General features: G+C 39.1%; 1 protein-coding gene across 1 annotated transcript in view; it reads right to left on the bottom strand.

The window, feature by feature from the left end:
- Positions 1–17,329, bottom strand: part of TRPM3 (transient receptor potential cation channel subfamily M member 3) — a 430,339-nt gene that overhangs the window by 61,849 nt on the left and 351,161 nt on the right. Inside the window, exons 9-11 of the mRNA XM_068667797.1 lie at positions 11,622–11,694; positions 2,117–2,217; positions 66–200 (exon numbers count right to left, since the gene is read on the bottom strand). Of these exons, the coding sequence (XP_068523898.1) occupies positions 66–200; positions 2,117–2,217; positions 11,622–11,694 (309 nt within the window). The remainder of the gene's footprint in view (positions 1–65; positions 201–2,116; positions 2,218–11,621; positions 11,695–17,329) is intronic.

Below are 17,329 nucleotides of genomic sequence, written 5' to 3'. Positions count from 1 at the left end.
GCGATATGAGTGGGGGCTAGAACAATGAATACAGAGTAAGAAAATTTGTCTTAGGTTGGTCCTACCGTATTGTACAATTCCTCTAGCCGGGAGATGGTGAGAAACCGATGCATGCTTACTCCATTTTCTATGAGTAATTTCACAAAATCCACTCTGTCCAACACCAGTGCATCCAGCATTGCTTGCTCAAGGGAGCCCACCTGCAAAGCAAGTGATTATTTCAGGCCATTCCTGGGCTTCACAGGCCATATCCGGCTTGTCCTGTCACTCTGGCACAAGCAGGAAAACGTGGCAAAAATTGTAAAGTTTTATTTATTTATTTATTTTGAGTTCACTTAAAATGGGGGTAATTGCAATTTTAGTCTATATTGGTTTCTCTGATTCAGGACAACATTTCAAAAATGAGTGTCAGAGAGTTAAGATACTCTAGGAAATCCAGATAAGGAACAAAGAACCAAAACATAGTAAACTGGTGATAGTACCTCTCCACTATTCAGTATCTCATTATTTTCTTTATATCATTCTTTCCTGAGAAATATTTTGTTTATATTGTGTATATTTGTTTTGTATACAAACACTTTAATTCTATCTTTACCAGCCTTTTCCTCAGTTTGTGATATTGAGACTCAAGGAAACTTTAACACTCAGGAAGTGGAAATAGTTTCAACAATAGCATATCTTTGAAGGCCCAAATGCAAGAGGTCTTCCTATACATAGCCTCTTCTTTTACATCACTTTCAGGCTGGGGAGAGGTGGAGGGATGAGAACATACTTCATGCTTTCAGCTTCTAGCTTGCAAAATAATTGCATCTTGCAGCATATATTTATTGTATTATATTATTTATTGTATTATATTATTTATTTATTCTATTATTTTTATGTTATGTTATGTTATGTTATGTTATGTTATGTTATGTTATGTTATGTTATGTTATTGCTATGATGTAGCAATAAAGATAAGGACAACTTAGTACCTTTTAAATGTCTGCTATGTTTTGTTGCATACGTATGCCCAGTATTTGGAAGCAAAATAAAGTCTTTTTCTCTCCATAATGGAAAATGCAAGGATTTTTGAAATTAGTTTTAAGGCACAGCAAACTTGAGAAACTACATTTTAAAGAAGGCTATTTAACCAGAAAATATTTCCTTTGTAATAATTTTCCTGTGTGGAAACACAAATGCTCATGCAATGAACACACAAATTTTTCATGACAGTGACAAAACAATTGTCACAGTAATGAACATTGTGATTCAACTAAACCTTCTGAGTGAAGATGTGGTAGATTTTAAAGGTGGAAACAGTGTTTTTCAGCTTTTGCTGGGCAGCTTTTACCACTGCAAAAACTGCATTGTAAATGGGGTGTTATGGTACTGGAGACTGCTACACCACTGCCCCTCACAAGGTCCAATAGCCCCTCTATTTACTGCTGTCACACTCCAGTGGAGTAGCTCTGCCTGTGGTGCATCTTGGGGGACAGTGTTGGCCAGGGACCTGTCCCCACAGCTGGCAGCTGGAGCATAGGATGGGCAAGATGTGAAGCAGGCATTTGGGTGCAAAGTAGCACTAGGTACAAAACTAACACTGGCTTAGGTTTTGAACCACAGCTCATTTGTGGTAATATCACAGCACAGCTCTCACGGTCCACCTGGTGACCTCCCTACACCTGTGCAGCATCATTTGGTTGTGAAATCATTGTGAACTTCGGTATTTTCAAGTAAAACATATAAGGTGAAGAACAGAAAGAAGTTTCACCTTTCCTTTAACTTACAGACCGATATCTTAGCACAGCTGTTAAGAAATGGTTGTTTTTTCTCAGGTTGCAGAATCTTTTCTTTCAATTCTTGATAGGGTATCAAAGTGCTTTTTTTTTTTTTTAAGAGGTGTGGCCTCAGTGTTAAGGCATCGCTAGATGTCACCATTGCCTTGAACAAGCGAACAAATTGCTGTCTGTAGCCTTACCTGCCTTCAGTAGCTATGAATGGATACTTTGTATTTGACAGGAAACATGACCCAGTACCAAAACGTTTTAAAACCAACAAAGACAAAATAATAGATTTAATGTTGTGTAAGGTTTAAGGTGTTTTCTGTAGAAGATGATGTATATATATACTGTACCGGCCACTGCTGCCCATAAATAAAGATCTGACTTCGAGCGATGTCTACTCTGTTCCAGGCTAATGCTAGGCTCAGCTGGTCAGGAGCAGATGCGTTCGCTCCTGTGAAAACAGAGGGAAGTGTGGAAAAGATAGGAGGAGAAAGAAGAAATGACATACATTAGACTCAGTCAAGAAATCACCTTGATAATTCCTATTAATCAGGAATCTCACAGATGTAATTCCTGCAACTGATCTCTTAATACGTACCAAAACCCAAAGCTTCTATTATCCCTGCAATAAAAGCCTTGTTCTCACACCCTCCTTGAAAATTTTCCTATGGATATTGGCAGCTGCAATTTTCAATGGAGTGAACTATTTTCCCTCATTTCAGATGGAAATCACAGAAGAAGCCAGGAAGTGTATTGATCTGATACAGGAATACACACACACACACATGTATGCGCACATGTGCACACATGCATGCACACAACGCACATATAGCAGTTACAAATGGGTTCAACTCACAAAGGCACTACCAATTTAAATAAACATACATTTTATACACTTCTTTTATGCCTTTGTGCCTGTACGAGCATAGGAATTCCTCCTCAGTTTGTAGTTTGGGGTCCTGGTGGAATAAATTTCCCTTCACATGTGATATTCACATAAGAAAACATGCCAAAAGTCTGCTGTCAAAGTATAATATATGACAATTAAATAAGAAACCATGCAGATTATAAGATGGGTTTGGAGCTGTTTGTTTGTGGAAGGGAGGGTATGTTTTCTCTTTAGAGACATTCTGTGGGACATTTCTGCCCTGCTGTGCTTTATTAATATTTCACTAAGGACTTCAAGGCTATTAACTGTTTTGTAGTATTTGTGCTTCAGTGTCACAGTGAGAACTCACCTGTATGAACTGAACAACTGAATCAAAAGGGCCCTTCAACTTTTAACTACCTACTGGATTACAGAGATTAGATGATTGTATACAGGGTCATTTTTTAAAGGCCTAATACCTCCACCTTTTCTTGTCTTTATTATTTCATATGCCAACAAATGGTCCTCATGGAGAGAGAACAAGCTAAAGCTTTTCTTTACACAGAATCACACAGAATTTCTAGGTTGGAAGAGACCTCAAGATCATTGAGTCCAACCTCTAACCTAACACTAACACTCCCCACTAAACCATATCCCTAAGCTCTACATCTAAACGTCTTTTGAAGACTTCCAGGGATGGTGACTCCACCACCTCCCTGGGCAGCCTGTTCCAGTGCCTAACAACCCTTTCGGTAAAGAAGCTCTTCCTAACATCTAACCTAAAACTCCCCTGGCACAACTTAAGCCCATTCCCCCTCATCCTGTCACCAGGCACGTGGGAGAACAGGCCAACCCCCACCTCCCTACAGCCTCCTTTAAGGTACCTGTAGAGAGTGATAAGGTCGCCCCTGAGCCTCCTCTTCTCCAGGCTGAACAAGCCCAGCTCCCTCAGCCGCTCCTCGTAGGACTTGCTCTCCAGGCCCCTCACCAGCTTCGTCGCCCTTCTCTGGACCCGCTCAAGCACCTCGATGTCCTTCTTGTAGCGAGGGGCCCAAAACTGAACACAGTACTCGAGGTGCGGCCTCACCAGAGCCAAGTACAGGGGGATGATCACCTCCCTAGCCCTGCTGGTCACACTGCTTCTTATGCAAGCCAGGATGCCGTTGGCCTTCTTGGCCACCTGAGCACACTGCTGGCTCATATTCAGCCGACTGTCCACCATCACTCCCAGGTCCTTCTCTTCCTGGCAGCTCTCCAACCACTCATCTCCCAGCCTGTAGCTCTGCTTGGGGTTATTGCGCCCCAGGTGCAGGACCCGGCACTTGGCCTTGTTGAACTTCATACAGTTGACCTCAGCCCATCAGTCCAGCCTTTCCAGATCCTCCTGAAGAGCCTTCCTATCCTTGAGCAGATCAACACATGTACCTAACTTGGTGTCATCTGCAAACTTACTGAGGGTGCACTCAATGCCCTCGTCCAGATCATCGATGAAGATATTAAAGAGGACCGGCCCCAGCACCGAGCCCTGGGGGATGCCACTAATGACTGGCATCCAACTGGACTTGACTCCATTTACCACGACTCTTTGGGCCCGGCTATCCATTCTAGTGCTATTAAAAATCATGTTCTGTTTCATCTGAAAGCGGACTCTAAAATTAGAGGCATAGAAAACAAATGGCATAATATGCTGGCCACTGAAATCTTCTTTGAAGGATCAGTTCAGCAGACTTTAGGGAAACAGCCTACAGTTTAATTTCCTAAATAATGGCTTTTCAGTCAGTTCACTGCCATGAAACTTTGCCAAATACTTGAACTTATCTAAAGAAATTGTTTGGTAAATATATCTAGATCACATTGATTTTATTTCAGAAATGAGCTCTGATAAAAAGGCAGGTGGTGCAGGAGCAGAGGGATGAATAAAAATGAATACAAGAAGAAAAAGCAATGAAAACAGTCAAACTCCTTTCTGTGACCAAGAAGTGACAAAAATCCTTTGGTTCTCATTTCTATATATTATGATACAGACAAAAGCTGTTATGGGAGACCCCACAGGTGATGATTCCAACGATATCTGAACCTTTCTCTTTCTGAATTTCATATGCAAGTAACATACAACTTTCAAGAACAGAATATATTTACCTCTAGGAATAAAAATATTTACTTCTACAGTTTTATTTATGAAATCTGAAAACAAACAAACAAGCAAACAAACAAACAAAAAATGCACTGCGTACAACAGTATAAATTAATAATAGAGAGAGAATAATTTTTCCCTTTTTCCAAAGCAAACAACAGTACCTCTCAAAACATCCTTGGATCTCCTCCTTCCCATCTGCAGGAGAAGGGAGAGCCTTGGCAGGGATTTAAGCAAGGTCTCCGCTGAGCAGTGGAGGAGGCATATAAGTGAACTCCAAAACTCAGGGGCAGTGATGGTGATCTTAAGGCCTGGCACAGTTTTGAACATGTGATGGAGGAGCTGCACCTCCTGACTTTGCTAAACTGACTGAAGCTTACAGTCCAGGTAACCAGAGATGCTGCTTGGACAGAAGCCATTTGGGACTGAGAGTGGGTCAGATGGACTTGGGAAAGGACTGAAGGGGCTACCTGAACTGCCCCTACTTCAGCCAAAGCTAAAATCAAATCATAGAGGTTTAGTGTAGCTCCAGGTGAAAACCTTCTGGCCCCTGTCAGGGAAACATCCCCAGTCTTTGCTGAGGTACTCAACAATGCTGGAACTTTTCATGCTTTAGGAAGTACCTAGCTGCAGAATGAGTGAACAGGGTGGAAGAGAGGAGACTCCAGGAGTAATAAGAAAGACCTCAGAAAAGCCAACTCAGGGATCTGATCCCAATAGGGATGTCAGAAAGACCAACCACACAAAGTTGGCTCAGTCTCCTATCTGCATCAGAACCAGTGCCACAAAGAAGGCTCAAAGGAGTCATTGGAGATTCCTCTCTGAGGCTCCTATTTGTCATGGGGACAATCTTTCTAGAGAGGTTTACTGCCTGCCTGGGGCCTGTATTTGTGATATTACAAAGTGGCTATCATGTCTGGTGGGTCCCAAAAAATAACATCCCTTCCTGCTTTTTCAAATAGGATCAAACTGTGCTGTGACAGGGAAACTCCAAAATATCAAAAAGGATTTTACATCCCCTGGATTTGAGTCAGTAAGAAGAACTCCAAACTTGACTTCTGTGAGTATTAATCTTGTTCATGAGTATGATTGCAGTGTACTCAAATAAAAGCCAAAACATATTTAGGAGATCAGAAAATATGATAATTAAAATACTGCTCTTATCAACTTAATACAGAGGATCATAATGGAGCCACTTATTAGGCCCTTAATTCTGTCTGTGCTGAGAAATTACATTTCCTTTCCCTGCATTTTTTTCTTCCTGTCTTGTGGAAAAAGTCTCTGCTTAGTTCTGTTATGTTATTTAATTACTATACCATACATAGTGCTTTAAACAACATTTTAGTCAAGGTAAGACTTATATCTATGTAATATTTACTCAATACCCTAGTGTTTATATCCCAAAAGGTATGTTCCTCAAAAAAAAAAAACAACAACACTTTAGAGAATATGGCTAATGTCTATAGTGAGACTCTTTCTTCCCCTCATCTGCTTCTAGAAGTAAAATTCAATTTGAGATGGAATATATTGATTTGGTATCATTTTCTTTCAATATATAATTTGCTAAATACAGTTATATGCTAGAAAATTTAAGGATGGTGAGAAGTTAAATGAATGAGAAGGACATCTATGAAAGCTGTTCCTGCAGGTGTTAACTCTATGCTCTTAGGCAACTACCCAAGGGAGATTCTTCTCATAAAAAGTCCAATCACATCAGATGATTTATCTAATATCTTGGACCAAAAATGCAATATGTTTTGATGATAAAGCTTGTGACAGTAAACCTGAATCAGTATCCTAAGTGAGTGTTATGTCCTTGCAAGATCCCAGATTACCGAGGAGATACACTACAGACTTTTAAATTGCAGCTGAGATTTACTGTGACCAGTGTAAAACCTCTGATGGATTCTCTAGCAATACTGTAGGATACTTAATGATTAGGAATCTGAAAAGTTGAAATGCCATAAAACTGACCTATCTAGGCAAAAATGGTTGTTGGAGATTCATTTCCATAATGCTTTTAAGCACGTCAGTGCCCTCTTTGAATCATCATTTAAAGAAAGGAAGTAGACTAATGGAAATAACAATCCAAATTAACTTTCTGCTCTGCATTTCAGCAGGTCTTAAATTGTCTTCTGTTTCAGAGAGTGCAAGGTTTTTGGAGAAAGGAATTTCAAATGTGTTTGCTACAAGCACATTCCTGGCATTTAGCAAATCAATTGGCAATAACAAAGCTGATAGGAAAAACAACTGTGGGGGCAGTAAACAGACATCTGGTCTAACTCTGAGACATACTGGACTGAGGTAACATTAATCCTTATATATCAGTGATTTCATGGTTGACAGACCATCACACAATCTTCCAGGACCCCATGATGGTTGCTCAGTGAGCATGAATCATGACTTATTCACAGGCTGGAAGGCAGGCAGAGACATCAGGTCTGCATTAGTTTAATGAGACTTATCTCAAAGGGTAACATGGCAGTCATTGCAATTTTAATATGAGCCAACAGTGTGCCCTGTCAGCCAGGAGGGCCAGCTGTATCCTGGGGTGCATCAAGCACAGCATTGCTAGTCAGTCGAGGGAAGAGATGTCCCACTCTGCTCTGTGCTGGTGCAGCCTCATCTTGAGCACTGAGTATGGTTCTGGGCACCACAGTATAAAAAGGATGTAAAACTGTTGGAGAGGGTCCAGAGAAGGTCTATAAAGATGGTTAAGGCCCTAGAGGGGAAGACGTACAAGCTGCAGCTGAGGTCACTTGGTTTGTTCAGCCTGGAAAAGAGGAGGCTGAGGGCAGACCTCATTGCAGTCTACAACTTCCTCATGAGGGGGAGCCAAGGGGAGTAGGTGCTGATCTAATCTCTTTAGTGACCAGCGATAGGATCCAAGGGAATGGAGTGAAGCTGTGACAGGGGAGGGTCAGGCTGGGTAACAGGAGGAAGTTCCTCAGTGAAAGTGTTGTCAGGCACTGGAACAGGCTCCCAGGGCTGTAGTCATGGCACCAAGCCTGTTGGAGTTTAAGCATTTGGGCATTTGGACTATGTTCTTAGTCGTATGGTCTGAATTCTGATTTTTAGGTAGATCTGTGTGGAATCAGGAGTTGGACCTGATGATCCTTCTAATTCCATTCCATCCTATCCTATCCTATCCTATCCTATCCTATCCTATCCTATCCTATCCTATCCTATCCTATCCTATCCTATCCTATCCGATTCTGCTCTACTCTACTCTACTCTACTCTACTCTACTCTACTCTACTCTACTCTACTCTACTCTACTCTACTCAATTACGGTATGCATAGACCACAAAGCACCTCTTTTTCAATATTAGCAATTTCACTGTGAGGGCTTCTGGAGCACCAGCTGAAACCTGAGTGGTGTTGCTAGTGTGTTCCAGATATTGCAACAGCTTTGTGAACTATGATTTTTGATGCCCCTTCAGAAGAAAAATATTTTAGCACTTCTCAACAAGCTGACTTTAAATTCCATGTCATGTACTTTCAGCTTAATTAGCAGCTGCAAAAGAACAAAATCCATTACTATTTGAGCTCTAACTGCTCAAGTTAAAAGCACAAACAGTTAAACTGTCTCAATAAATGTACTTAGTACAAAATCACGCAATTAGAAATTTGCTTTCCACGTTTACATGTCTCTCAAGATGAGAAGAAAAAAAAAAAAAGAATTAAGAAGGAATCCACAAGCCATATGCTGTTGTGACATCCATGCAATATAAATTGATAATCAGTTTGGATCCCTGGCTTATTGGAGATCACTTCCAAGAAAGATAGATCTGCTGATGAGATTAAACAAGTGACTCACAAAAACAAACAAGGAAATAATCTCTCATATTCAGTGCAGGGTTTTGGTCTTGTGGAGTATCCAGGCCAAGAGAGTTCTTGCATTGGCAGTGTGCCTGATGCAAGATTAAAAAGAGAATAGCTCATTGCAAATTTTGCATAGCAAGCAGGAAATGATACTTTGTGTGTTTCCAGTCCTTGTCCTCCTCCTATTCCCTGAACAAATCACTCACATCAGGGTGGGATCAGTAATTAGCTAGTAAGTGTCTTGACTATAATGGCTAAAAAGAATTGTTAAATCCTCATTGGATTGTAAAGAAGTAACAGGTAATTTCACACTGGTTTCATACTTTTCACTGTACCTGTTTCACATGGTTCTGATAAAGTGAAAGAGATTAATTTCTGAATCTATTATCTTGAATCTATTATCTTGAAAGATTCAAGATAATTCAGGTTCAGTCTTGAAATTGATAGGCAAGTGTCTCAGCATTGCTGAGATGGATGTCTTGATTTGATGAATACACCATCTAAACATCAGCCTTTTTTTTTTTTTTTTTTTTTTTCTAACTGTGTAAAAGTGTATAAAGCAGCATTTCAAATCAGCTTTTCTTTCAAGTTGTGTCAGAACTTTTGTACAAAGACACAGATGCACAAAGACAACTGATTTGCTTGAGACAAGAGATTTCATCTCTGCACACATTGATTAAAGTCATATGGACTTTCATTCCCTGTGATCAGAAAGCTCAGATTAACAAGATATAAAGTGGCTTCTGATAAATCTAATCTTCTTTGAGTATCTTCAGAATCAGAAAGTGCTGAGGAGCAGGGAAGATGAGGAGTAAATTTTAGTTCCTCTAGCTCTTGAGCAAGGCAAAGATGTTGCTGCCATCAATAGATTACAAAATCATGTCAGCCAAGTGTGATAGGAGGTGTCAACATCACTTACACAGGTAAAGGATCCTTCTGAGATAACAGAAGTTCACTATGATGTCTTGCATTTTTTTAATTTTTTTATTACTAAAAGGAAGAGTAGCAAATAGTGCAGTCGTTCATGTAAATATTGCAAAAGAACTTTTCAGATATAGAACAGTCCCTCCTATACAAACACTTCCGCCTATAATTTATTTCCTTCAGCTTACAGGAGGATTTCTTCCAAGGTGATTAAAGATTTCCAGAGATGTTGAGATTCAAACATCAAAAATATACCTTGACAAAATACACCTTGACAATCTGTGTCTAATAGGAATCAAGAGTAACAGTTTCAGTGACTGCCTGAAGGATAAATGCCAAAAAAATATGCTTTACATTGAGGATAATGAAGAATTCAGTTATATTTAAGATAAAAATGAAATTTGCAATTAAAATATTTCCTACAGATAGAAAAGACAAATTTGGTGATGGATGCAATTCCTTTTTCTTTGTTTGAATTAATTAATTTTTCTTCACATTGATTTATATTGTTTCTGTGTGAAGATGTCCAAAATTCCTTGAGATTTAACTACACAGATGGCTAAGACTTGTTAACTCAGGGTAGCAGCAAAATAGTCATGTTACCTGCAGGCCAAACAAGTGGTATCTTGATCAAAATGAACAAAGAGGAGAAAGTGGTACTACAGAAGCCTAATGATACAGAAACTGCTGCTGCAAAATAATTTCTATCTATTTCCATGGTTGGTATGTTAGCTCTGTCTGCAATCCTGGCTAGTGCTTATTTACTGATCCTGTTCAGACCTTAAATTTAAATATTCAAAGGCCATTTTGGAAATGGGATTCATAACTGTGTAAAAGGTAAAATATTCTTTTTCCTGGTTAGGTGGAAATTATTCAGGCCTTCTCCCTTTTTCTTTTCTTATAGCTCTTTTCATCCTACACAGGAAGAAACTGAGAAGAAAACAGTCCTGGAACAAGTAAGAATAGTTCCTATTACCATTTCAAAAAGATTTTTTTTGTTTTTTAATGATCAAATTCAAGACTGCCACATATCAGTATTTACCCTCTTACTAAGGTGTAGGAGTGTCAACAGCATCAAGAAAACTGCTGAAAAGCCTCAGAAAGCAGAACTTTCCCCAGGTACCTTCTGAAGTGCATTCCCTAATATTTATTAGGGATAATATCCCATTCTCATAATGCTCTTTAAAATTATTTTGTATGTCTTATTCTCTATTTTTAAAATGAGTATGGCCTGTGTTACATAACAGAAAACAGTCCAGACAAGAACAAGATGACTGTGGTGCTATACATGCCATTTGTTAAAACCCCATCTGGGGAAATACCATGTACATGGATAGGTATATCCTCCCAGCCCTTGCTTGATCAGTTAAGAACATGTATTTCAGAGCTTTCAAAATCTTACCTGTATTTGCACCATATGGTGCAAATGGAGAAGGGAGATGAACTAAATTGTATGTCTTTGCAGGACCAGTGTTTAAAATGAACTGTAATTTGGAAATATTTTAGCAACAAGGGATTCATTGTAAGATGGTCTTTTAAGAGCACAAGAGCAACATGTAATTGTTTAGAAAGATATAGCCAATTGAGCAAATTAAGGTTAAAACCCCTCAAACTCCAATAATGGAGTTCTCAGCTCAACCTGTGGAGGCTGGAGGGAATTCCTGAGTTCCCAACCTTTTCTAGAATGACTGGAGATAACATTTTACAATAGTGCCAGTTTTGTCTATGTGGAGAAAACCTCCTCCTCTATTTTCTGCTAGCTATGAAAGCAATCTAAATCTGAGAAGTTTTTTGGCTTGCTGGTTGTGAGTGCTAATTGTCTAAAGTAACCTGTGAGGGTCACCATTGATGTATTAGTGACACATAAGCAATTGTAGGTGGTAAATAAAGACTGAGACAGGAAAAAAAAAAAGATATTAAACATTAAAGAAAGGGCTGGATTTGTACAGTAGTTAGAACAAAAAATATACTTTAATTTCATGGTATAAATTTACCATCTAGATATGGTACATAGTGTCAATAAATGCATGTTCCAGCACAGCACAGACACAGAGTTAATCCACTTGGATTGTTACAGACTCACTGTGAAGGGAAACTCCATTACCTTTTAGTAATGCTGTAAGGATAGCTAAATCAATATCCTGGTGTCCTTCTGATCCCATGCGAAAGACTGTGATCTGAAATGTTAAATGACAACACCATTACTGAAACCAGAGCAATATTTTAAAGCAAAAAGTCAGGGCAACATCATTTGCATCTCAAAATGTCCTGATGGCTACAAGCTGATAATCTTAATGTAGTCATTTTAAGTGGAGCTTACTAGATAGAATTAACACAGAGTATAAATATATATATATATATATACAAAGTATATATGTTTGTGAGACGAAATTCACCAATGATAAAAGTTGCATTAATATGTGTATAAAAGAAAAATCCTATAAAATCCTATAAAAATATCAGAAAAATCTGATATTTCCAGAGTGAAATCAGAGATGAAAGAATATTCTTATATTAGAATAACATTAGATTTAATGTTTCCAGTACATTACTATGACAAACTAGGTGTGTTTTAGGTTATGGACTTGATTTACAGAACATGGCATTGAATAAATATTTTCAACAAAAAATCAACAACATATTAAACTTCGTGACTTTGTATAACAGAAAGTTATCTACATAATCTAGGCTTCAAACAGGTCCCTGAACATCTTTAGGCATGTGTAGTCAGTGATCTGTACAATACCTAAGCTTTGAGGTGGTGAGGTTACACACACAATTCATAAAGAATAAGAATGAACATTGTGGGTCTGTTCTTTCAAGGCAATTTAACTCTTGGTTGAGAGCACTGAAATATATAGAAGTGTAAATCCCCTTGCTCTTTTTGTTACTATGGCAATAGATGCTCTTGGACCTCTGTTTCCTGAAAGGCAACCAAGACTGCAGTCCTTTATTATTTTATTTTATTTTATTTTATTTTATTTTATTTTATTTTATTTTATTTTATTTTATTTTATTTTATTTTATTTTATTTTATTTTATTTTATTTTATTTATATTATTTTATTTACACTGTGTTAACATTGTTATCTGAATAAATTAGACTTTTTTTTTTTCCCTTTTGCCACTACTGACTGCCCCCATAAAATTTGAAATAAGCAATCTGTTTAATTAGCAATTTTGTAAACATATTTTACACTGATATTCAGGAGCACACATAGTCCCTAAATTCTTACTTGTACAGCACCATTGAATTACAGCAGCATCTGGAACAGAAGTCAGCAAACATCAGTGCTGAAAATATAGTACAAGGAGGTGGGAAAAGGATTTCCTTTATATATATTTTATATATTTCCTTATATATAAAGTAGTTAAGTCTAATCTTCAGTTTACCAGCTGAAATAGCCCTACAGGTTATATCCCAAGAAATTCACTGCAGATCTCCTGTAACACCTATTCTAGTTTAACATGACCCTGGAAGCACTAGGGAGTTCAAAGAGATGTTAGAGAGTTTGCTCCATAGTGCAGCATTATAGACACTGAGAAGGCAAACTGGATTAAGCCATGTGGAAACTGGTTTAGCTTACTTAATCACCTGGGTTAAATTCTGCCTAACACAATGTGAAGTATTTACATTAGCATTACATTACGTGTCTTCCCCAGTTTAAATAGATAGTTCTCAAATTAGACTTTGTTTGACCCTCAGAGGTGTTCCTGATACAAAATATAAATACTACAAATGATACTTTAATGATTTGTTTTTCCTCCCTCATCCAGAGTCTACAGATGTTTTTGCACTTTTTTTTTTTTTTTTTTTTTTAATATCTACAACAACTGTCAAGTAAGCTTTCCCTGCAGTGCAGTCAGTCTGGTTCTTTGACCTGTGGAGCATAGCTAATATGGGCACAAACATATATTTATATCTAAGTATCATCTCAGAACACAGTAAAAACATAAGTTGATGAGATCAAGTCTTCTCCTGTTTAAGTGTATGATGAACTATGTCACAGAGGTTAGTAGTCAGGTTGGGGGAGGAAGGGAAGGGTGGATTAGAAAGTAGAGGAAAGAGAAAGCCCTTACCAAGAAGGAAAGAGGAACATCTTCCCTCTTGTGGGTAGGTCTGCAGCTGATGAAAAATTCTAAGTGCTCAAACATTTGTTTGAGCATGATATCCTCATAAAGATTTGCATTCTCCTGCATTCTCTATGAATCGAGGCACTTCCTTAATATTAAATGGATGTGTGTCTGCCTGGCAAGCAGCTCAGATGGTTCTGGAAATGTGCTGTTTGCAGCTCTGGACTTGGTGGTACCAACACATGGTAAAATGCCATTCTTGTACTTTATGGCCAGGTAAAGCAATCAGTTCAGGGGGGCCTGAAAATACTCAACTAAGGTAGTTCAGACTCTGCAGTGGAAGAACGAAGAACATCTTAAGCCAAAATTGTGCTCAGTAAACTCCCAGCTTAATTAAAAAATGTCACATAAATTGCAAACACTGAACAGTTTATCATCACAGGAAAACTAAGTGAAGAACTTTGCATGTATTGGAACACATATAACCTTAAATTCCAACTTCTTTTTCCTATCTTTTCACTTCATCCCTTTCTCCCTCAGAAAAATCAACCCATTCCAGCAGAACAAATTGCTACCATATAAAAAAGAAAGAAGAAATCTAAAATTTAGTTGCATCTGAATAAAAAAAGTTACCTTTAGATGGTAACAGTTAATTTATTATTACGTGCAAGAGGTCAAGCCATAACCCAAGCACTAAAATAAAGAAAGAGAAGATAACCAGATTAGAGATAGGAATAGAAAAAGTATTTGGACTCAAAACAGATTTACAATCATCTGGGGGCTCATACCCAAGACTGAACTAGAATTTTGGACTGACCAAAGCAAAATCTCATGGTTATTCCTTTCAAAATGCTAAAAAGTTAGTAGCTCAAAGATTTGCCTGTGGATTTTTGCCTGTTCTGAATGCACAATGATTATTATTATTATTTTAGGACAGAAAACAGGCATGCTCATTGTGGTTTAGGCTAACTCTGACTGTCCATAGATGCTCTCTTTATGGTCACAGGTCATGAAGAAGATTTTGGCTAACATGCAGCACCTTACCACTCTTATTCATGAACCTTTTTTTTAGGAGAAGCTAGTTATCCTTTGAACTGATTTTTCACACAATTCTGTAGATGAAATTTAAGTCCTGACCTGCAGAATTTTTCAATCATAGTCCCTTTATAGCCCATAGCCCCTTGTATCTTTGCAAGAAATATTGGTTATTTCCACTACTTGACATCTTCAGAGACCATAGAATCATAGAACATCTGAGTTGGAAGGGACCCACAAGGATCATCTAGTCCAACTCCTGGGTCCCCCAAGGACCACCTCAAAACAAATAAATAAATAAATACAATCAGATCATGTGTCTAAGAGCATTGTCCAAATGCTTCTTGAACTCCAACAGGCTCAGTGCCATGACATCATTCCTTGAGAGCCTGTTCCAGTGCCCAATCACTCTCATGGTAAAAAACATTTTCTTGATACCCAGGCTCCTGAGCCTTCCCTGTTGCAGCTTCAAGCTGTTTCCTCAAATCCTATTGCTAGTCACCTGAGAGAAGAGACCAGTTCCTCTCTGCTCTCCATGGTGAGGAAGTTGTAGACCATGATGAGGTCTCTCCTCAGTCTCCTCTTCTCCAGGCTGAACAAACCAAGTGACTTCAGCTGTTCCTCATGTCTTTCCCTCTAGGCCCTTCACCATCTTTGTAGACCTCCTTTGGATGCTCTTAAATAGTTTTATATCTTTCTTATGCTGTGTTGCCCCAGACTGCACACAATACTCAAGGTGAGGCTGCACCACCACAGAGTAGAGTGGGACAATCGCTTCCCTTGACTGGCTAACAATGCCGTGCTTGATGTACCCCAGATATGGTTGGCTCTCATGGCTGCCAGGGCACACAGCTGGCTCATATTCAACTTGCAGTCAATCAAAATACCAGATCCTTTTCTGAGGAGCTGATCTCTAGCATCTCATCCCCCAGTCAGTACTTATAACCAAGGTTTCCCAGGTGCAGAATCTGGTACTTGCTCTTGTTAAACTTCATATTGTTGGTGATAGCCTAGCTCTATGATTTGTCCAGATCTCTCTGCAAGGACTCGCCACCTTTGAAAGAGTCAACAGATCCACCCAATCTTAGTGTTGTCCATGAACTTGATAAAAAACCCTTCAAGTCCTGCATACAAATCTTTTATGAAAACAGTGAAGAGGACTGGTCCTCAAATGGAGCTCTAGGGAATCCCACTAGTGACAAGTTGGCAGCCTGTTATAACCCCACCTATAAGAACCCTCTGGGCCAGAACCATAAGACAATTATTCACCCATCTTATTAAGCTTTTATGTAACTGTGTTCTGGTCCTTTTGTCTAGTAGGATACTGTGAGAGACAGTATTGAAAACTTTACTGAAATCCAGACAGATTACATTGAGTGGCTTCCTTTGGTGAACTAGCTGGGTGATCTTGTCATGAAGGAAATTAAGTTTGTTAGACATGACCTTCCTCTACTAAACCCATGTTGGCTCTAACCAATGACTGTATTGTCCTTTTGGTGTTTTTCAATAACTCCCAGAATAATCTCCACAATTTTACCAGTCACTGAAGTGAGACTGACACGCCCATAATTGTTAGGATCTTCTTTCTTGCCCTTCTTGGAAATTGGCATTTGCCAGCTTCCAGTCAACTGGGACCTCTCTGGATTCCCAAGACCATTGAAAAATAATTGAGAGAGGTCCTGTGATGACATCAGGACATCAGAAGGACCTCGAGGCCCTGAAGCATATCCAGAAAAGGGCTAAAAAGCTAGTGAAAGGTCTGGAACACAAGTCCTGTGAGGAGCAGCTGAGGGAACTGGGGTTGTTTAGTCTGGAGAAGAGAAGGCTCAGGGGAAACCTTACTGCTCTCTATAACTACCTGAAGGGAAATTGTGGGAGCTGGGGGTCAGCCTCTTCTCACAGATAACTAGTGGTAGGACTAGAGGGAATGGCCTCAAGTTGTTCCAGGTGAGGTTTAGGTTAGAAATTAGGAGACCTTTCTTCTCAGTCAGGCATTGGAATTGGTTGCCTAAGGAGGTGGTAACATCTCCTTCCCTGGGGTGTTTAAGGAGAGGTTGGACTTGATGCTTAAGGACATGGTTTAGTGGGTGACATTCGTAGTAGGGTGATGGTTGGGCCAGAAGATCTTGGAGGTCTTTTCCAACCTTAACGATTCTATGATTCTATGATTCTATGATTCTATGATTCTATGATTCTATGATCAGCCAGTTCTCTGAGTATTCTGGGATGAATCCGATTGGGCCTCATTGACATATGGATCCAGGAGAAGAAGCAAATCCCATACAAGTTTGGGGTTAACTGAGAGTTTATCATTCCCACAGTCATGTTCCTCCTACTCAGGGCAGCTGGGGTCCCATAGCCCATCACTGGTGTTGAAGACAGAGGCAGAAAATGCATTAAATGCCTCTGCTTTGTCTGTGTCCCTGTTTATTAGGTGATTGTCCTCAACAAGTAACAGACCAACGTTTGCTCTAGTCCTCCTTTTCCTGTCATACTTAAAAAAGCTTTTTTATGCTGCTGTCCAGCTTCAGCTCTAATTGAGCCTTGGCCACACAAATTCTCTCCCTACAAAGGTGAGCAGCATTTCTGCAATCCTTCCAAGTTGCCTGACCTTACTTCCACTGGCCATACACTTTCTTTTTCCGCCTTAGCTCTTGAAGAATATTTGTGCCAGACCAAAAGGCTATGAGGAATCATCAGAATC

This window comes from Anas acuta, chromosome Z (genome assembly GCF_963932015.1).
Source record: "Anas acuta chromosome Z, bAnaAcu1.1, whole genome shotgun sequence".
Lineage (NCBI taxonomy): Eukaryota > Metazoa > Chordata > Aves > Anseriformes > Anatidae > Anas > Anas acuta.
Note: the sequence above shows the minus strand (reverse complement) of the source record. Positions and strands in the feature narration are given on the sequence as shown.